This window comes from Falco cherrug, chromosome 10 (assembly GCF_023634085.1).
Source record: "Falco cherrug isolate bFalChe1 chromosome 10, bFalChe1.pri, whole genome shotgun sequence".
NCBI lineage: Eukaryota > Metazoa > Chordata > Aves > Falconiformes > Falconidae > Falco > Falco cherrug.
Window position 1 is genome coordinate 15,445,717 of NC_073706.1, and position 22,739 is coordinate 15,468,455.

The 22,739-nt window shown below is 40.3% G+C and overlaps 1 protein-coding gene across 8 annotated transcripts in view; it reads left to right on the forward strand.

Moving 5' to 3' along the window:
- ZBTB46 (zinc finger and BTB domain containing 46) overlaps positions 1-22,739 on the forward strand; it is a 56,277-nt gene that overhangs the window by 16,946 nt on the left and 16,592 nt on the right. For all 8 annotated transcript variants that reach the window (XM_055721793.1, XM_055721797.1, XM_055721792.1 and 5 more), the window contains 2 exons: positions 64-1,033; positions 17,557-17,838. In XM_055721793.1, the coding sequence (XP_055577768.1) occupies positions 64-1,033; positions 17,557-17,838 (1,252 nt within the window). The remainder of the gene's footprint in view (positions 1-63; positions 1,034-17,556; positions 17,839-22,739) is intronic.

A 22,739-nucleotide genomic window follows, 5' to 3' on the forward strand; every position in this document is an offset into this window, starting at 1 on the left:
TGAAAAACACATCTGTATGCTTGTATTGGATTTTGTAATACTGTCATTTCCTTCCCAATACAGGACTTGTGGAAGAGGAAACACAAAGATTTCCAAATGAATAACCGAAAGGAAGATATGGAGATTGCTTCCCACTACCGTCATCTGCTGCGTGAGCTTAACGAGCAGAGACAACACGGCATCCTCTGTGATGTTTGCATTATAGTGGAGGGGAAGATATTTAAGGCTCACAAAAACGTCCTGCTTGGCAGCAGTCGCTACTTCAAAACGCTGTACTGCCAGGTACAGAAAACATCTGACCAGGCCACAGTCACCCATTTAGACATTGTAACTGCACAAGGCTTTAAAGCAATCATTGACTTCATGTATTCTGCACACCTAGCACTGACCAGCAGAAATGTCATTGAGGTGATGTCAGCTGCTAGCTATCTGCAAATGACAGATATTGTACAAGCCTGTCATAATTTCATAAAAGCAGCTCTCGACATAAGCATAAAGTCCGATGCCTCAGATGACCTCGTCGATTATGAACTCGGAGCCCCTTCCAGCAGTAGTACGGATGCTTTGATTTCAGCAGTCGTGGCTGGCAGGAGTATATCTCCCTGGTTAGCTCGGCGAACAAGTCCAGCAAACTCTTCTGGAGATTCAGCTATCGCCAGCTGCCATGAAGGAGGAAGTAGTTACGGAAAAGAGGATCAAGAACCAAAAACAGACAGCCACGAAGACATTTCATCCCAGTCTCTTTGGTCTAGTGACATGGGCTATGGGTCTTTACGTATTAAAGAGGAACAGGTTTCACCATCACATTATGGAGGGGGTGAACTGCATTCTGCCAAGGATAGTGCAATACAGAACACGTTCTCGGAACAAGGAGTAGGGGATGGCTGGCAACCCACTGGGCGCAGGAAGAACAGGAAAAATAAAGAAACTGTGCGGCATATTACACAGCAAGTGGAGGATGACAGCAGGGCAAGTTCTCCAATGCCATCTTTTTTACCCGCCTCAGGATGGCCATACAGCAGTCGAGACCCAAGTAAGTCGTTCTTCCGATTTTTGTGGCTGAAATGAAAAACATTGTTAATTACATCTGTTTATGGTGTCATCTTTTCTCTGAAAAACATAAGCTTGCCAGAGACTGAAAAATGGTAGAAACCTGTGTTGCCAGCTATTCAAAAGAATCAAGCACTGTATGGTTCAGGAGCCTCAGTCTCATGGTGTTGCGGGCTGGTTCTCCTCTGAAAGAAGCTGATAGTTTTGTTTTGGCCTGGAATGTAGGATGGTCTAAATCACCCCCAAAACACCATTATAATTGTCGGAATTAATGAGAGAAAAGGTTGGAATTTGTTAGCAGTTGTGCAAACTGATGTCAATGTTGAAGAATTTTCCTTGTGCTGTATATTGATGATGTAATTAGACCACACAGGTGTAATGATCCTATCTTCAGTACTTCCTGATGTTCAAGTGTCACTTTTTCATGTGTAAGAAAACCACCATAGCTTGTTGCTGGTAATTGCAAGACAAATGTTTGGTAATTCGTAAGAATAACATGGTGTTTTGAGGTACTACTGAGGCTTAAAATGTGTTTTGATGTGTGACTAGGTGTAGTCTTAGCTGAGTGGCTGCTTTTAAGGTGTATAGCCAGGGAGAAAAATGTTGCGTTGACTTCTTTTGAATCTTCAGTAGTTATTTTTCTGTCTCATGATAACTGTCCTATTTAATGCATTAATCACTGGCAACTAATAGACCCAGGAATGTTACTGATACAGGGGTTTGGGTGTTTTTTTCGTAAAGGACTTTAAGGGAGTGTGGTATTAAACTAACTCTCTCAAGCTGACTTGAAGAACTCAGTCTGTGCTGTGAGTTAGCCTGCATTTCATTGCATACCAGAATCCAAGTCAGCCAGGAGAAGGGTGTGTGAGGTTCTATGCCCTTATATTGCCAAATTCAGATGAAAAAAGCAGTATAAATAGTACTGAATGTCTGAAGAGTCTTTATGGGCTGGAAAGGGATGTTTAAATTGCCTACATACTGAAGTTTAAATGTGATTTTCATTGAACGGGTAACTCTTTACAAATGTCTTTAGATTTATTATGTTTTACAGTTATCTGCTGCAGCAAGCTTGCATGTAATTATTCTAATTAGCTGATGATAAAATCTAAACGTCAGTTAGAAGAAAAATACGAGATAACTTGAGGTAACAGTGATTTATGATGAATCCTGGTTTTATAATGCATGTATTTTAGGATTGTTTTGAATGAAGGTTCAGCATGGACTGCCTGGTATGCTACTGACACGCAAATATTTTTCACTTTCACGGCATCCCATGAAAACGACTCAATCACTTGTATTGTCTGTGGGGTGTGTGGGGTTTGGACAGGTATAAGAAGTAAACCACACATGTTGGAGTGATGGGGAAACAGGACTACAACTCTGATCGTCCTAGCAAACTGCTTAGAGATTGAATGCCTTTACATTACTGAAAACAGTGTGAAGTATAAGAGATCATATTAACAGGAAGCTGAATGAAGTTTAGATTATTTAATTCTTAATTGTTAAGGAATTAAATAGAAGTGGCCTTTTTCTTTGCAACTGTTTGCAGATGGGAGGAAGATGGCTTCGGGCATTGACTCAGCACAGTGCTGAGACAGCACGTCAGCAGGCACAATCAAGTTACTTGTTCCAAATCTTGCCTTAAATGAGGTTCCCAATAGAAGAGGTGTTTCTAATGATGGGAAAGGGGAAGCTGAAAGGTGGTGGTTGGAGGAATAGTTTTAATATTCCACTAGTGCTGGTAAAGCAAAAGGAAAAACTGAATAGCAACACTTCTCCTGTCCAAAACGAGAGGAGTGCCAGACCCAAACAGGCACAGGGCCTGCATACGCTGGCAGTGGCCAGCCGGTCTGGCTGCTGCTTGGAGAGCACTGTGTGCAAAGTAGAAGTACCCATGCTGAGCAAGGGGGATAGTTGGAGACTGAGCTGCTCATGGTTTCCCTATACTGGCCATCTGGAGAGGTGAGCTGAGATGAAATTCTCCTTTCTGCCCTGCTAAAAAGGGATGTTTCTCTGTGCTGTGGGGCCTGAGATTGTGGGATGGGCACATATGGACAACGATAGGGACTGTTTCTATGTGCTTCCCACAGGCAGGGCTCCTCCTGCTTAGATTTTAGGTCGAATTTTCTTGTCTTTTCGGTTTTGGTTTGGGGTGTTTTTTTGTATGATTTCAAAGGATTTGGGATCTGTGCACGTTCAGCTTAAGTTAACACTTGGACATCTCGTCAGCAGCGAGTCTCTCGCATGTTTGTGTGCGTAGTTGTGTGGTTTGAGTGAAACCAGAGTTGGTCACTCTGAGGTTGCCGCTTTTTCAGCGTGAAGTAAAGCATCCCTGCTCCCCCAGACCATCACTGTCATGGGCCCTATAAGCAGTAGGGTCTTTTGGTCTCACATTAATATTTCCCATCTCCAGCAGGTGGAAGCAACCCTCTTGCGAATTGCTCCATCTCCTAAGTTGCCAAGCTACAAGGTTCTGCTTAGGTTGGTTTTTGGTACCCCAGGTTCTTCCCTTTCCTGCTAGAGTTCAGAAGTAGTTTAGAGGCGTTGCAAACTTGGCTCCTATGCACGAAGGAAAACTGATTCTCTTGTGTGAAAATGGGTAATGGCAAGTGTCTGCGCTGTGTAATGAGTGTTTGGGATGTGTTTAAATTGCAGCTGGAAGTTGTCTTTGATTTAGTAGTGTCAGGCTTCATTCTTTAAAACAGACTTAATAGTCTAGGGCTGGTTTTTTACCTCATTTATTTAGAAGTGTCCCTATCAGTATTGTTCATAGCCAAGATGAAAAGGTACTGGTTTGCCAAGGAAATGGGTGTTGAATGTTCTTTCAATAAGCAGCTAAGAGGAAAAAAAGTTACCTAGAACTCTTTGTTCTTTGAGGCTCATTCATGTTTCTGATCTAATCAGTTATTTTAAGATGCTCCTTGTTAAGTCTGAAAGCCCTCGCTGTGGGATAATTTGGGTACCATTTCCAAATGCTTCTGTACTGGAGGACTAACAGACTTTCTGGCAATGCAAAAGCTGATGAAGAAGAGTCCATCTTAAAAGTTCCATGTTTGTGCAAGATACTCATTACATCTTGCTTGCAAGCAGCATTACATTTCAGCAACATGCAAGCAACGTTTTGGAAGGCGGATCTTACAGGTAATCATTGCATCACCCTTTTAAATCAGTGATTATTTGGGGCAGTATACTTCACAGATTAAAAATACTCTCCTATTCCTGTATTATACAGGATTATGTAATTTATGTTTTAACAAAGAAGCACATTGCAGTCACTGAAACTTTGATTTTGAAACAACTAACAATTTGTTTACACTTAGTAGTGGTGCTTCTTTCAGTGGGAAACATGTTCTTATCAATACAGGTAGGTAGGGTGTACCAAATTGTCCCGAATACATAAGTAGATGGTACTTAAATATGGATCAGTGGGGCCTCAAAAAGACACAGATATTTTTTAAATTTTTGTTTTAATTGAAAGGATAAGAAAATTCTTTCTGAATCAGTTGATTCTTTTCCAAATGCTGGTGGGGTGCTGCTGAGAGTCTTTGAATTTGTTCGCACTGTGGATTAAAAATAAAAAGGAGTGTCTGGAATAATCTTATTAATGGTACTCTAACATCATGGAAATAACAACTGAAGCAAGATTCTTAGTGTCTGCCATGCAGAGTATATCTTCTTCATCGAGAAAGAATGATCAAATAGGATTTGCAAAAGAATGCAAGCTAAGTTGAGATGCTAGATTGAGAATGTGATTAAGCTCTCAGTTTCTACAGGGTGGTGTTAGTCAAGCACAAAGCTTGATGAGGACCATCTTTTCAGGCTAGTTTCAATGTATTAACTTGGATACTCTGTTTAGCCTAAAACACATTCATTTTTTTCTGTCTCATCCTGTTTGGGTTGTTCAGGATGTCAGTTTGTCATTTCTTGTATGAAACGTTCGTATATGTTTTCCTCACCAAGCCACATTGCCTTGGAACAGCAATTCTCCAAAGTAAACTGAAGGATGGGCTTTTATAAATAATAACTTTCTTCATAACTGAGCCAAGAAGAATTTCCTCCACAGACTTGCCAAATAATAGGTCTGCCTTTTATTTTAACCTTTTTTCTTAAATCTTGTAGGTTTTCTAAAGAAACATACTATTCTTTGTTAGTCTTAATGTCAACAATGCTTATGAAATTCAGAAGTAGTCTTGTGCCTTGAGCATCTTTGTTTTCCTTAGGTTGCAGTTTCTTTAATATTGCTGGATAAAGTGTTTACAGGATTACACCTCCTGAGTGCATGGACTGCAGGATCGGGTGGTATTTAAAAGGCTCTTGCCAAAGAGGGCAGTTACCTTCACTAGAAAAGCTGTTAAGATAGCAAAACGTGGCTGGTTTTGCCTCTTCATATAATGGAAAACTCTTGTCACTTGGAGGGTGTCTTTTGAAGAATTTATTGATGGTTTTATTAATGTGTTAGTTCAAGCATAGTAGTTATGATTCAGGAATTTATTTTGAAGGAAATACTCCCCCACATCTTCTGAGTGTTTGCACCCTAAAGCTGCAAGTGAATTTCTGTGTGCCAATTGACTGTGAAATGAAGCTAATTATTTTTAAAACGGAACAGTCATTTTTAAAGACACTGCAGTTTGGGAACTTTTTGCTTTACTTTGCTTACATGCAGTGAAATGGTTGCATTCTGTAAGAGCAGCTTCAGGACTTAAGTAAGCCCAGAGCAGTGACCTTTGTGGGAAGCATGGACAGGACTTCACTATATCCTTCTGAATTTGCAGAGTTCTAAGCTGCTTCCAGCACTTTCCCATCAAAATCTTTAATTATGCACAAGTTTCCTCCCTCATGGTGAGGAGACATTAAAGTTCATCATTTTCCAATGACACAAGCTGATTTCGGTGCCTGCTGCAGGGAGTTGTGCTACTGGCTCTTGGTGAAGACTGGAGACAGCTGGTGTCATAAGCAGTTTCCTATCCCTTTTTCTGTCTTGGTTTCTAGAGAGTAAATTATGATTACACGAGTTGTTGGCAAGCACAGATGCTTAACAGTTGGATCATACAGTGAGCTTACATTTCAGAAGGCTTCAGAGGGAGGCAAGAAAGAGCTTGGTTTAGATGAACTCTCGAGTATTATTTTGTGCAGGTGAGGTCCCTGGGCCTGTCTGAGTGCAGGTAGGTGACTATGTGGATTGTCTTATTATGGAATGATTTTATTCTTGCTAAAAAAGTCTTTTTCTCAGCAATCTACTGAGCTTCCTGTAACTCCTTCACATTTTCAATGCAAATCTTCAAATCTTTCCTTGTATTATTATTAAAGAAAAAAAAACAGTGTAAATTTCTTTTTTTCTGTTGTGATATTTGGCAAGCATGTTAGTCCAAGCAGTGGAATAGAGGTCTTGCGTAACGAGAAGAGGGGGAAGAATGAATGTGGTGCTTGTATTCAGAAATCAGGTGTTTAAGGAACTCTTTAAGATTTTTGTTCTGCAAAACCTGTGTCATAGTTCTGGCTTTACATGATGCTTTATAAATAATCAATTTACCTGTCCTGAAGAGCTAGTGTTTAAAAGAGAAGAAAAAAAGGTCTTCAGGCTAGTACTGAGGGTTAATATTGAAGAAATAAAATGCTGCGTGAACAAGCTTGGAAAGAATGAGGCTTTGCCATTGATGACAAGCTGTTTGGTGTGAAGGATTATGCCAACATGGAATGGAAATGGAGAAAGGGAAGGAGAGGTGACGGAGTACAAGAGAGAAGAGAACAAGGAGCAGAAAGAGGGATAATAGAAAAAGGGAACTCAGAACAAGTTCTGAGAACAAAGACGCTAAATTTGGTGTAGGAAAGGTGCTATCTGAGACAGACTGAAGAGGTGAGGTAGGAAGGTTAAAGCAGACGTGTCTGTACCAGGAATACTTGTTGCATGTTAAGGCACAGAGAAGAAAAACACACATGTTTTTAGGCTTTTGTACCCAGCTGTTCCCATTAGACATGGATAAACCTTACTGAGGCTCTGTCCTGTCTAGTCGTTCTTCACTCTTTTTAACTTCTGCAGCCCAATGTTAAAACTCTTGCTCCAGCTTGAAATGCACGTAATAGTGCTCCCACATGCTATTCTGCCTTGCCGCTCTCCCATTAGTGGCACATTGATCCATCTATCTGGCCTATCCCAAACTTCTTTCCCTGCTCCTCAAAAAGCATATGAAAAGCATATATTTTTTTGAGACATGGTATCCCATACTTGATATAACTATTCATCTTACATAAAATAAAGATATATAAGTAAATCATAGATTTTTGTGGGATGAAAATGAATGTATTGAAGGAGATGCTAAGGGTAGTCTTAGCAGGTAGATTGAGAGCATGCAGTGTTGAAATGATCTGCCTAGTGTGGCAGCCAAAAAAAATCACTGGGACAGAATACAGTTGTTTGCTCTTCCTTTAAATGGATTTTGCTTTGAAGAGGTGGAGCTTCCAATCCATCTGCCATGGTTTGAGTTCTGGTTGCAATATAAAAACTTAAGGCAGGTGTTTAAGAATTTAACGGCCATGAATGAAAACTAAGTTGGTTAAAACTTCAATCCTCAGATTAGTATCTGATGTCCAAAACCAACATGGGCTTAAATTTTAACAGCTTTCCTACTGTTAGTTCATTATTTAGATCATTCTTTTATGCTCAGATTTGGAAAGATCACTTTTTATGGAGGATAGATGTTTTGGATCAAAATGTTCAGCTTATGGGAGTTCAACTTACGTTGGAGTATTTTTGAGGGTAGGTAATAGTAAATTACAAATAACCTGCCACTTGGAAAATTAAGTTAATTACTGCTTTTTTTCCACTTAACTTTCACAAAGTTGTAGTTATGCTGCAAGGTACTAAAATTTTCTTCGCTACGATTGAGGGGGGGTTTAATGATGTTTTTGTTGGGGAGATATTTTGATTCCTTAAGCAGTGGTAATCAGCAATGCCAGCCTTTCTTTCACAGCCAGACCTGGAGGGGTTACAGATTTGTGCTCTAATGCCACCCCCAGAATTCTTTCTTAGCGCCAAAATCGGCTTAGCCCATGTTCTGCATTCCTCTGGCTTATGGAGCTGCCCAGGTTTCTAGACTGTCTTTGGTACTCTCTTCATGTGCATGAAGTATTCTGTGTACTGTGTGGAGGCGGCTGCTAGTTGCAGCAAAATGCACCACCAATGGAAAAAACAAACAAACAAACAAAAAAACCCCAAACCAAAACCAAAAAACCAACCCTCCCTGACCTCTGTGTCCATCTGCTGAATTTTGCAGAAACTTTGCAGAGTGCTCAGTGAATAATTCATGTTCTCTGTATCACCACAGTTTATGGGCTAACAAAATTATTAGGATGCAGTCTTTGCAGGAATAACTCTTTCGAGTTTCTGTTATTAAAGGGTTAGGTCAGGTTATTTTCAAGTTTGGAAGTGAAAATCATTGCTTTAAACCCAGACACTTACTCCCTGGCTACACCCTGGCTTTAAAATGGTTCCACCCTAAACCAGCTTTAGCTCAAAGCTCAGTGTCTGTTTCCTTTCCCCACCCTGCATTCCATTTTCCCCAGGCTCCAAAGCTGCCCCCCTCCTCCTCCTCCTGCTCTTCCTCCTCCCTATGGTAGCAGCCTTGATTCTGTTAATCTGCTTTAACTCCAGAGATCAGAGGTACTTCCCCTCTCTTGAGTGCCCTTCTCACTATTTTACTGGTTCTGTGTGCCAAGGTTACACTAGGCTCATCTTTACAGAGATCTCAACCTTTCAAATAGTTGGTTGGCTGTTTTTTTTAACCTTTTTTTGTTTCTTTACTGAAATTACAAGTGAGAAATCAATAAGGCTACAGAATTTTAACATAAAAAATTCCTAATCCTGCTTTGCAATCATCACTGGTCAGGACTTTCACTTTCCAGCTTTCCCATTTGAAGTGCTGCTTTTGCATTAAAACATAGTAGGAATTAATGCTTTAGATGCAGTGTCTAGGAATCAAAACCAAAAAGTGACTTTGCTGCATTGGTCTTAGATTGTTTGGGTTTTTTGTTTACATTTCTTACAGGCACTTGTTTCAAAAGGTAAATATTTGTTCTGAGGGTTTTCAAAAGTTGTAACTCGGCATCCTGTCATATCATGAGTACTAGTGTTCATATTTAATGTGATACCTGAATGTTATATTTCTATCCCTTCATGTTTGTGTCTATTAATGTGCAGATGTGCAGCGAGAGGCTGTCTCTACACTGAGGAGCAGCAGAGAATAGTATCAGTCCTTTTACTGCTTGAGTTATGAGACTTAGAAAAAGAGGTTAAGCTTACAGTCAACCTTAGTATTTTTAAAGTGATAGTCTGTTTGAAGTTACTGTACAATTCTATGCTTATTTTGAGGAAACAGGAGTGTGGCTTAAGGTATTTCTGCACTGCCTGGTCATTCCTGCTCCTGCGGGGATGACTTTTATTATTCTGTTTTTTTAAAACAATTAACTTATTCATTTTAACTATTTTTTTTTCTTTGGATTTGGGTGTTTTGTTGTATCTTGTTTTGGGGAAGATCAGTTCGTTGACCAGGTTTACACTGTAGCCCTACAAACCATTGAGCTGAGGTCACTAACAGGTAGCAGTGCGCAGTAGGGTTTGGGGCCAGGAGCTCCTTTAGCTGACACAGACCATGGAAAAGCCTCTGCAGAATTTGGTTGAATGTTAGGAAAAAAAAAAATGTTACAAGAAAGAGATAGAAATTGGTCTTATTTTTTCCCCCAGATACCTGGAGGAGTGGAGGGAATTTTCCAGTTGATATTTGGACACTGATTACTGTTTTGAAAAAAATAGAGGGATGGAGATACACTTGTGCTTTTAGAATACCACTGCAGAACTATCAATATAAAACCAGGTCATATTTGTGTAGAACAAGCAAGTCTTGCTTTAGCAAGACTATTCTAGAGGTATTGAGGAGGATGTTGCTGCTGTTGGTAAAACATATATGGTGAACATCATATATGGTGAAAATCATATTCAAGCCTGTATGGTGAATGCTGCCTTTCAGTTGGCATGGACTCCCCCAAGCACTCCAGAAACAGTAACAGCATTTATTACAGTTTTATGCAGGATGGTGTTTCTCAGCAGCTCAAAACCCGACAGTGCAGGACAGTGTCCCAGGTCACCCTGCTTTGAGGCACAGCTGAGAAGCTGTAGTAATGCTCAGATCTGGAGGAGGAGGGGAAGAGGGGAAAGCGCAGCCTGAAGGAGACCATGGTTTTGGTTCCATAAGGATTCAATTAAGATATCTTAAAGTCTTTAACATAAAGGCAGTTTTTAATGATCATATATGTTGTGGTTAAATAGCTATGTTTGCCTTATAGTTTCCCAAGTTATGAAATTGGAGCTTATTTTGAATGCTGCGCACATTTATTATATCCACATGTATGCTATTATGTTTGTAAAATAGTGCTAATCAAAACCAATATAGTTTATGGCATCACTTCTCTATGTAAATATTACAGTATGTGAGAATGCTGGGTTTTGCTTAACAAATAGCAAGTTGTAAAACACTTGCGAAGGATTTCTGTTAGAAAGCAGGGGGTATCTGAAATACAAGCTTCAAAGGTATTTTTAGCAGTTCGTAGAAAATTGTCATTTTTCTACCAGCCCAGACACTTTTTTTTTTTAAGCCACTAGGAAATGAAAGCTTTTTTTTCTCCCTGTGAGTTTAAAAATTAATTATGTCTTTTGCACCAAAGGAGATCAAGCCAAATCTTCCTAAACTTATAGAAGAAGCATCATCCCTGGAATTTTAGATTAAATATACTGTCAGGCAGATCTGTATAGATACTTGACACAAATAGATAGATGAATCTCAGAAAACTGTCTTTGATTTCACCTAAGTTTTTTCCAGGAGAGTTCGGCTCGGGTCATAATTTGGCTGTGTCCTTGAAAGAAAAGCTGAGTTTAAGTGGCTCCCACTTTCCCTTGGTACTTAATTGTACCCCCACGCTCTCCTGCAGTTGTTCCGGTGAAGATGTCTGTGCAACCATGTAGTGAACCGGATTGGGGAACTGATCTGGGTTTAAAAATAACTTTTTTTAATAAACCAGTTTATTTTTAATGTATTAGTTCCTGTCTCAGGTTCACCTTGCAACTATACACGTAGTGTTGGTACAACTGAGGGAGTAGCAGGGGAGGATGCAGGAATGGACATTTGGGGTGGGAGAAGCTGCTGATGTTGGGACCTCTTTCCTCACCCCCTCTCTGCCCTTTCTGCCTGTCATGTTATAAACAAACAAAAAATTGTGTTTGCCACTGCACTAAAAATTACCCAGCTGTGTGCAGGAGATTCTAAACAACTACTCCAGAAAGCACGATGCCTGCATCCATCGCAGGTAGCTTCCAGAGCCAGTGCTCTGTACTTCGTTGGTTAACAACTTGGGTGGTGGGATGGAGCGAACCCTCAGCACGTTGTTTGGATCACACCAGACTGGGAGGAATGATTTGCTGGAAGGCAGCGGTGCCAGACACAGCATGGATTCAACAAAGACGAGTGTGAAGTCCAGCGTGTGGGACAGAACAGCCCCGTGCACCAGTGTGGGTTGGCAGCCAGGGAGCAAGAAAGCAACTTTGCAGAAAATGTGTTCGGGGGAGTAATGAGCTGAAGAAGGAAGGGTCTGCGTGCCCTCGCAGCTGCGAAGGCTGGCTGCGTGCCTTACAAGGAGCGTACGTAGCGTGTCAAGGGAAGTGAGACCACACTGGGGGTACGAGATCCTGTTTGGGGACCTCTAGGCCAAGAAGGACTTTGACAAGTTTGAGCAAGCCCAGCTGAGGCCATCAGGGTGTTGTGTACAAGGAGAGGCTGAGGCAGCTTAGTTTAACCTGGGAGGAGAGAAGGAGAGTGGATGGAGTGTCCAGAGCCAGACCCGTCCCAGATGCATATGGAGAAAGGGTGAGAGGTAATGGACACAAGTTACAGGAAGGGAAATTCTCATGGGGTAAAAGGAGGAAATTCTTTACAGAGTGGTCAGATGATGGAGGAAGGGCCGGGAGAAGCTGTGGTATCTCTGTCCCTGCAGATACTCAGACCTTGGCTGTACAAGCCCCTGAGAAACAGGATCTAACTCTAAAAGTAGCCCTGAAGTCCCTTTGAATTTATTTTTAAAAATGGTTCCAGGTAATACAACATTAACACTGTCACAAGTCAGGATGGCTTCTGGCTCACTGTCTGTTGGTGACACCGCTTAAGATACAACTCCAGTTGCTGTTGTTTTCAAACTGTACTCCCCTTGATCCTTGTCTTTCTGACAGCAGAATGGGTGCACCTGAAAGTTTGTCTTTCCTTTTGTTCACTTTTCCACCCTAATTTATGTAAAGACAGAGTATTCTCTGCACTTACAAACTTTGCTTTGTTCTTAAATGTGTTAAAAAGAAAATGAGCAGTATGATTTGCCAGCCCCGTGTCAGCTTCACATTTGCCTGTAGGAGGGAAAGTATTTGATGCACTTAACTGGGGGTCCTATTCTTTATGACTGTCAAGTGCGCTTTATAAATAAGAGTAGGATATAAGATTATTGAGTGTTTCTTTTATTAGTTCCAGATAGTTGGGATCTTGCTGTCACCCCTAGCTTTGGCAAGTGTCCACAAAATGCAGGCAGCCAGAGGCTTTGTCTGGGTTTAGTTGAGAGTGTTAGTGATGTTGGGTTGATAGTATGCTGGTGAAACTGGCAGGACGATGGTGTTCATTCTGCTGAAGCACCTAAAGGCTTAAAATCTGCTAAAACAGGTGCTGCAGCTGTGCGATTGGGTGAGCTGTGTGGAAAGGGTAAGGATGCTTTCCATGATAGGAGGTGCCTTGAATTGCCGTCATCTTTGGAGGTTGTGGGGACTTGTAAAGAATTTACTCCAGATGCTGAGCACTGATAACCTCCTGTTCGGAAAGGTGTGCTTGGAGGAATGGCTCATGCTGCGTGTAAAAAAAAAAAAAAAAAAAAAAAAAAAAAAAAAGTGCTAAATTTTAAGGGGGGTTGAGGATAGGTTGGAAGGGCTCCTAAAAGCTTCCTGAAATTTGCCAGGCATGATGGAGAAAACTTGCAGGAACTGGCTTAAAGCTTTGGCTGTGAATGATGAGCTGAGTACTGTTGCACGCCCTTCAAGGACCGCTGTGTTTGCTGGCTGACTTGCCCCACCTCGCTGGCGGCTGGGGCACTTTGATGAGGTAGGCAGTCGCTTGGTGGTGCATGTCGTGTGACCTCATCATCCTGGAAACTCAGAAGACCAAGGGAGAAACATTACTGCTTTGTATTTCTGCCAAACAGAAAGAGACTTTGAAGAGAAGATGACAGACTTCTTGGATCTCCTCTTACCCTGAGACTGTAATGAAAAGAGCAATATTGAGGAATAGCGACCTGGCAAAACGTTGCCTTCAGTTCTTGGGGAAGACCTTGTTTCTGCTTTGAATGCTTTCAGCAGCAGAGGTACTCGTGTATGGCTTTTATTCATGCCTTTCTCTCTTCTTACGGGTTAAGTCCTCCGGCTACATGTTTCTACCAACTCTGTATGTGAGAGAGCAGGAATAAAAGTTGAAAGATGAAAAAATTATTAAAGAAACTCCAAATTATAAAAGGGAATAATAGCATTGGGAGTCTGGAAAACAACAGAAAAGACCACTGGGGGTTTACAGAGAAGGTAAAAACACAATACAAACAAGAAATAAGTGGTGTGAGAGAAGCAAATACTGAGAAGGTAGTTTGGTAACAGCAGAGTTTAAGCTGTAATGAGGAAAAATGACTGTAGCAGGGAGAAGAAATACAAGGAAAAAACTGTATTAAAGTAATTAAGGAACTCAAATGGATTCTTTAAAATGGAGGAGCTTTTCTAGGGTCTTTCTGAGATGGCATGTGTGGGGTTTTTTCAGTTGTTTGGCTACATTTAATGCTCTTTACTGCCAGTTTTCTCGTAGATCTTGGAAAACAATTTATCACGCTAACATTTAATTTGGATACTTTTAGTAGGTTGCATCACCTTTCTCTCTGCTGTAGCCCTTGCTGAGGGGCTGGCAGATGTCTGCAGTGCTACTTGATTTTTTGACTAGTACAGCTTGGTTTTCTCATATGCATGAAGTGCGTTTTGTTGTGCCATGCTCAGCTGGGCTGTGTGGTCTCTGTGAGAAGGTGCTCATAATCGGGCTTCCTGTATTCCCTTTAGATAAGAACTTTACCAGTTAAATGTTGCTTTCAGAGATGCATGGAAATACTGTTGCCAAAGTTGTAAAAATGGGCCCTGTGTTTTATTTGAAAATAAAAGCTAATAATAAAAAGTATTCATCCAAGTCAACAAACTAATAAAGCTTTTCTAAAGCTTTTGTGTTTTGGAAAGTAGGCTGGTGTAATAGAATAACTGCAAAATAATTATTTGCTAAAGAGACTAATGAGCTCAGTTTTTTAGAGCAGCATTAATCCCATGTTTAACTTGCTGCCCCGACCGGGATTTCCTGCGCGCGGTGCCTGGAAGCTGTGCAGTCTCGGGGACTGTCTCAGCGGTGTGAAAAATGAGATGTGGGGGAGTTGGATAGAGCTCTCGGGCTGCCACGTGATCCGTCGCCTTGAATAATTGCAGAATAGAAGCTCATTTACTAAAGCTTGGTTTACGTACTGTTGAAGCACTGTAGTAAACAGTTTAGATTACTGGGAAGTGGCAGATACTTTTGATTCATGTAATTCTTTGACTGAATCTCGTTAAAAGAAGCTGCCTCCAAAACCACTTCTCTCTTTTCTCCAGAATACAATGTGAAGAGGGACTTCATGCATTTTTGGGTTTTGGTGCACTGAGAGTATTTTAGTGCTTATGTGACTAAGTGGATATTTATTTTGCCTTAATGTGTATTTGATTAGGTTACATCAGCTATAAATACTGGAAGCTCTAAAGCCTCTATTTCACTGTCTGTCTCTAATCTTGGCTTTTGAGGAACATTTAATGTCTTGTTGTGGTTACAATTAATCTCTGTGTGTTTTAGCAATTAGTGTTTATGTGCAGCAGGCAGTAACAGATTTTGGCAACTGTCAATCAGCATCTGTAATTGGCTATGAAAAAGGACAGGGCAAAAGGCAAGGTGATTTACTGCCTGTGTGGTTATTTGGCAACACCGTTTTGTTGACAAACACCCTTTCTGGCCCAGGTTATTTGCAGTGATTTGACGTGTAGGTGGTGAGGAGCAGAGAAATAGCAGTGTTAGCATGGCTTTGATTTGATAAAGCCGTCTGTTAACATTACCAGTGTAATGGGCTAGAATTTACTTACTTTGCCACCTTTTGTAACAGCTGCTGGTTTTTAAAGTCCTGTAATTTCCTTTTATGCAGAAATGTTAGTTTTAAAAACAAATGTCATTTGCTATCTAGAAAAATTATATTACCTGTTAGTTGCTCACTCAGTAGCAGAGGAATGACAAAATACATAAAAATCTGAAGCGACTGAATCTTTCTGCTTCACTAAGATTTAATAAAACTGCTAATATAAGGTTATACAAGCAAAACACAGATGGAGGAGGGAAAATCTCTTTAAAAGGGAGAGCATTTCTGAGAGTTCACATGGTTACTGCTGCTGTGTTTATAGCCCCCAGCCTTGGGTATTCCTTACGTCTCCAGGGCGTAGGAGTACCCTGCTAGTGATTGTTTTTTCATTATTGTTTGCTTTGAGTCTTTTTGTTTTTTGAAGGAAGTGGAAAAACTTAACAATAAGAGGTACTGGCAGTACAGCAGAGCTCAGTAAAGTGAATCTGAACGTGTTGAGGAACCTGTTGTGCCCTGGGCTGGGACTGGGGAGTTCACTGACTGCCTGGCTCCGTGGGCTTGGACACCTTGAGCAAGTCACCGCGTCTTTCTCTGGCGGTTACCACCTGTAAAATGGAGATAAAAATAACGATCATTTTCCTTTAGCAGTTTTCCAGGTTACAGGAGATAGGCGCTGTACCAGTGTCCTCATTAACATTTTTAATAAGGCTATGCAGATTGATATCTTGCCCTGGTTTGAAGCTGTTGAATGCTGCAACAGAGTGCTGGCGTACCACACTCTTCCTCTTCCCTTCTCGTAAGCTCTCCTGCTGGGAAACCTTCTGTACGGGAATAAGTTTATCGCTGTGGTGTATCTGATGAACACCTGGATTCCTTGCCCTGAGAAGTGCAAGGTGAATTTGTGCAAGCAGCAGAGTGTTAGTTTTGTACCCGTCATACCACTGTTTTGAACTGTAATAGTTGCATTAAGTAGACTTAAACATATTTTGAACTAGGAGGCAATAAAATGTTCAGGATCTGCGAAACAGCTTCCTCTTCCATCTGATCACTCATTATCTATGCCTTTTCTTTGGATTTGGATTTTTTTCCCCACTATGTCTTGATAGTAAAAATGCTACAAAGGCATCTGTTTGCTGGGAAGCTTTAGCCCTGTTTACCAGGTACTCAGTTGGGTTTTGAGCATGTCAGCTGTGTTGCTGTGGATTCTGGAGTAGGTAATTGCAGTTGATTTTACACACTTTATAAATAGGGCAACAACCCTTTTTGTAAATAACTTTTGTTTTGTGTGAAGAATAGAGAGGAGCATGAGAGTCACTTTCCTTTACATAAAACTACATATGTTATTTAAAACTGTAAGAGTCAAAGTTCAAACAAGGGAATCTTTAACTAGGCCTCCCCAAAAATACAAAAATAAAAAGTGTTTTGACAGGGAGACATTAACATTATGGTAACTTTTAAATTTTGTTTTGAGTTCACTGATGTTTTTGTTAGTAGTTTGTTACATTTTTATATAGCTGCTTTGTAGCTACCTGTTGTAAAGTGGCTGATCTGTGTCTTTGTATTTTAACTGTATCACTGCTGTATAAAACCTACCCTGTGATACATGCTGGGAACCACCCATTACTGTGTATTTTTCAGGTAAGTGACCCCGAGGGATTCATACTAATTATCAGTCCACTGTTACAGGCTGTTTATTACTGGATCTTTGAAAACTTTTATTATGGGGAAGAAATGAAAGAATAAAAATTTGTACTGCTGGTGTATAATTATGGAAAAAAACAGAACTTAAACATTGGAGTGTAACTTCAGTACTAGCAGACTATCCTGAAATCTTAGTTTAAAGTAAAGAAACAAAGTTTTATCCAGTTACTAGTTGTAGGGGAGGTTGCACACATCTCTCTCCCTCTGCCCTGCTATTGTGGTGTGTGGTGCTGAAGTTAAGACCAGGTAGATCTTAAAAAAAGATGGGGCAGAAGCGAAGGGTGCAGATGGGCACAGGCTGGGAGAACAGAAAGCCCCAGCCATGGGGTGGGTATGCTTTCTGTTGAGCCTCTGAACAGCCAAGTTCATCTTGGGACTTCGGGAAAAGAAGGGGCAAGAAGCAACACTCTCACGTGAAAAGTGAGAATAAGGCCAAACGAGGTGGTGATAAGTTCCTGGTTCTGTTATTTGGATCCATGATTAGGCAGACTTGTGTGGTTGGTGTGCCACATCTCAGGGGATTTGTTTGCACCTCTAACAGCATCTTCTGTCACACAGGTGCTGAGGTGGCAGTAACAGAGCCCAGCAGCTCCGACAGCAGAGTAGAGCGGTCAGACCCCTACCCAAATGTCGACGAAGCCCTCGTCGGCGGGGAGGCCAGCTACATCTCTCAGCCCTTGACTCCCGAGAAGGAGGATGCGCTCCAGGCTGCCACCGTCGCCAACCTGCGTGCGGCTCTCATGAGTAAGAACAGTTTGCTGTCTCTGAAAGCCGACATGCTGGGAGAGGATAGTTCTCTGCTGTTTGAGTACTTACCCAAAGGCACGCATTCCCTCTCTCGTAAGTTTGTGTTTTTATATTTTTTGTTTACTGATACTTTAAGTGAAATCTTTAGTGAGAAGAAAATACAAGTCACTGTCTTGTTTATTACTACTGATAGGTTTATATCAGTTTTAAATCCTTTTTAGTCCCACCTCCCTTAAAACTTGGAAACCTGTGTCTGGTATTGATCCAACTTTAATGTTAACTGCTGAAGGCATGGAAGAAAGTGTTTAGTGCATATGTATGTAGCGCTTGGCTTCAAATTCCTGTTTTATTTGTTTGCAAAATGGTACTTACAAATGAAATCCAAAGTATTTAAGTCCTTATGGTAAAAGAAGTAGCACCAAAGGTTTTGAATCCAAAACTGACTAATGTTGGAAGTCTTGAGTGTTGCTTCTATGTCTGTAGAAACGATTGTGAGTTCTGTAGATTGCATGATCTTCTTGCTGTTTACTTTTAGACCTATGTCCAAGTAATGAGCAGCTATTGATTGCTTTGTTATACTTGCACATGGAAACAAATGTTATTCTACTGGTGATTTGTTGGAGACAGCTGTTGTGTACCATTCTGTGTGGCCAGTTTACTTTTCAACATACTCTTGTATTTCCTTCGTTGCAATCATAGAACACATTGATTCGCTAGTGCATAAAGAAAGAAAAATGATTAATGGTGTATTTTAATAATAATCTCAGAAGATGGTGATATAATTTGTGATGTAAAATAGAGCAAGCAGTGGCTGAGTACTACTGTTTGTTTCCATCAGAAAAGGTTTATTTTAATCTATTACTGAGAAAATTGACTGATTAAATAGAATGAAATGTCCACTTAAGGTATTTATTATTTTATTTTATTTTTACTTTCCTATGGCAGAAGGTAGATAATGTTTAATGGTGGTAGATTCATAGAATATGTCATAGAATGGCTTGGGTTGGAAAGGACCTTAAAGATGACCTAGTTCCAGCCCCCCTGCCACGGGCAGGGACACCTTCCACTAGACCAGATTGCCTAAAGCACCGTGCGAGTGGCCAACTGGTCACTTGAGTTGTGTGATAAAGGGGAGTAGCTGCACAATGTAATGTCTGTCTTAGTATCTTATTTTGCTACTCGTGTCTGAACAGTGGAATCATTATTTTTTTTTTAAATATCTAAGTTCAGAGAGAAACAATACATTTTTTTGTACCTTATTCTGCAGCTTAAATCTTTAGGTGGAATTGCTGATGCAAAGTTCTTGTTTCTTCCGCAGTAGTTCACTTACTGAACGATCTCCAATTAAGTCAGATTTAGACAGTTCAAACCAGGCTCCTGGGTTGAAAATCCCTTTGTTGCAATGAAATAACAAAGATCCTGTGCAGCAGTTTAGTTGCTGGGCTCGCATGCAGTGAGAAGAGTGCCCTCAGCTGGCACCGGAACGGGTGGGAGCATAGACTGATGCGCAGCTGCAAGGGTGATTTATGCACCGCGTGTTCAGATCTGTGACTCGTGACAGGTGAAATCAGCGGTTTCATCTTCTGTCATGATAAACTGGAATAACGACAGGGCAGCCCTCTATCAGTCATCCTTCTCTTGGTTGGAGGATTTTACATTTTACTTAAAAGCTGCAGCACCACTTGGCGTAAAGACAAATGAGTATAAAGCAGTCATAAATTTGGGGCTAGAAATTAGAGATTGCCTAACCAGCTGAGAAGCGGAGTTCAGTAACAGGCATGGTGTAGGCAGAAGACCAACTGGGTTTAAAATAAAGCTTGGTAATTTAGAAAAGGGGGTGAATGATAGCACGTTGTGGGGTGCCATGACTCAGGAGGTCCTTCCAGCCTGTATTTGAGGTCCCTGCTTTCCAGCTCTCACTGTTGCTTGAATTTCATTCAGCTAAGCCTCAATAATCTTACCTTTATGGAAGCAAAGTGAATTGCGTAAGACAGACAGACGACTGCTGGATTAGTCTGTCGCTTCTACATCAGCAGGTGGATGTGGCTGTGGCCTGGTAAGGGGGTTTTTACAGAAGCAAGGAGTTAAGGGACCTATTTTTCTTTCATCTTATTCAGATTCACAGATACCGATTTACTTTAATCACTTAAAAAAGATGTTCTGATATAAGACTCTCTTGCTTCTAAGTGGTCATTACTGAATATAAGACTCTCTTGCTTTTAAGTGGTCATTACTGAATACAATAGGACATCAAGTTTAATGAGAATTTTCAGTGTATAAAGTGACAGTAAAGCAAGTGGTAAGAATTGCGGAGATCTAAAAGCACGGTCTAGGTTGGTGCTAGCTTTGTAGGTTTTTTTCACATTTTTCTTCAAACACAATTTGAGGATGTTGAGTCATTTTAAAGGCCCGGGTTATATTTAAAAAAAAGAGGGGAGTAGGCAGGAGCACAGTGAAAAAGATTTCTTTTCTTTTTTTTTTTTTTTTAAACCATCTGTCTGATGAAAAGGAAGCGCACTAATTTCAAGAATTTTAAGTGATCGATTCCCCTTGAGTTAAAAAAATGTGAAGTGTGCTTTTAATCTTAACTGCTATCACTGGATTGCCTTCGTATTCTCTTACAGAGCACTACAGTAAGTAACTGACTCAAGGAGCAGTGTTCGCATTCGCTTTTCTTTTGTGGAGGTAGAGACTTGATGGAGGCGGGCAGATCCGAAGAGTGTATCATACATGTTTAACATTCTGATGAGCCATTTCTAAAGGGGATATTAATCTCCAAATTACTGCACACATTACAAGTTTTCATTTTTTCTTCCGCATAGTTCATACTGTTGTAAAAGTCAATAGAGGATGCCGCAAGATTTTAGTTTTACCTTGTGTTCTTTTTTCGTAATTCATTGTATATTGTAATGATTGTATGAGGTTTGAAATCAGTTGACATTCTGCTGATGGAAAAATGACGCCCAGGATGTGTGTGGGGTGTTGTATCACTATGATGTAGTCAAACATAAGTACAGCATTTCTAAAGTTAACCGGTTCAAACTGATTTAAAACTAGAAGGGGATATTTAAATACCTTGCCGTTTGGGTAATACAGTTGCCAGATAACCTACAGCTGAGGAGCTTTGAGAATTTGATGTTCGTGGTATATAAGCAAAATTGACATTGTTCATGTGGTTGTCAGAAACCTAAAGAACATGGGGGTTTTGCAGGGGGGAAAAAAATAAGTACTTGCGACTTACGGGTAACACAGAGGTAGTCTTGGGAACCACTAGTTACAGAACCTGCAGTTTGTTGTTGGGGCTGTGTTTCAGATAAGACATTATAAGAGGTTCATTTTTTCTTGTCTTTACATGTTTTCGTGGTTTGCCTGTAAAAGCAGGTTATTCTTCTCTGACTTCCCACTTCAGCAGTGCTGTTCTGCTGAGCTCCTTGGTTTGATAATGTGTTTCTTATTTCGTTTGTAATACTGAACTTTGGTAGCATTGTTCCGTACAGTTACAGCACATCTACAAAAGCCTCAAAGGCTTAAGTTGAACGTTTTTAGCTGGTTTTGCCAAGAATAATCAAGAGAATGAGAATTTTAATATTCATTAGAAAATGAGTTGGTTAGTTTACAGCCCTGTTTTCTTGTAAAAAAAAATAAATAAAAATAAAAAATGCAGAAAACTTTTAGATTTTGGGGTGCCAGCTCCCTTAAAGGGTAACTCTTCCACATTTTCAGAATAGTACATTGCATACTTTTTTGTATGTCTAAGTTTGGCTTTTCCTGTTTACCCTGTTGCAACTGAAACTGTTTATAGAAGCAATTCCTATGAAGCTTGCTGTCCAAGTGATTACATGGTAGACAGAGCCCTTTTCTTCTGGGCAAACCAGCTAATACGTTATTTTTAGTTGGTGGTTCATTGGAGCCAATAATTTATACTTGCACTGGATGCTAAAGGAATACATTTTACACTGTGGTCGACTTTCCCAGGAGAGAGTTAAAGGTATTCAGTTTGGTGTGGAATTTTTCTATGTGTTAAACGAAGATTTGGGGGAGAATAGATGCAATTTTAAATAAGATATCATAACCTTTGCCTTTCTTTTTTCCATACTATGCTATATTCATATAAATACTGCATTCACGTAAATACTGCTAAACCAGTGCATCATCGTCTATATGCAAAGCTGATTGAAGTGCTTTTGATTTCTGGTTTAGAAGTTAAAATACTTTCATTAAAATTAATTTCAATACAAATTTAGGAGGGAAAAAGGTTTCTCACAGAACTAGTCAGAATGGGACAAAATGTAAATTTGGGTGCTGTTTGCGTTCTCGTGTACAAAGTATGGGTCATTGATGTGGGTTTCTCATGTTACTTGAAGTTGTTGAAACCAAATAAATATTAATTATTGTTTGAAAAATCATCTTTGTATTTTGTGTTGTAAATCTTTGTGGCTCACATTGGATTATTGAGTTTGTTTCTCCTTGCTCTACTTCATTGCTCATTCGTTAGCCTTAACTTTTGCTCTAAGCAGTGCATTGTTTCTCTAGGAACCTGTGTAACTCTGTAGAGGTGTTTAATAAGGAATTGATCAAGCCAGACCCCACTGGCTTATCTCTGCTCTACACTAAAACACTGTTTGTTTAAGGAAGCACAACCCAGAGATGCCTCTTAAGTCATCCGTGGTTGCAGTTTGTAGCTTCAATGTAAACAGGGCATCTTGAATCAGTTTGGGATGTTCAGGGGAAAAAAGGAACATGTGGATGACTAGGCAGGAATTCTGCTGCAGACGTGGAGAGCTGGATTCCTGCTAACAGTTTCTAACAAGAAACACTAATGAGTTTGCGTTTTCCCTTATTTTTTCCTGTCTTTTGTTTACGGGTTCTAGCGTTTTGCTGTCTTGCCTTTAAATTGCGACAGCTACAGATGAGCACCAACAGAATGAAAACTTCAAGTATTGTTACAACACTTGAATAGAGTTAATGAAGTTGTGAAAGATTTCAATCGGCGA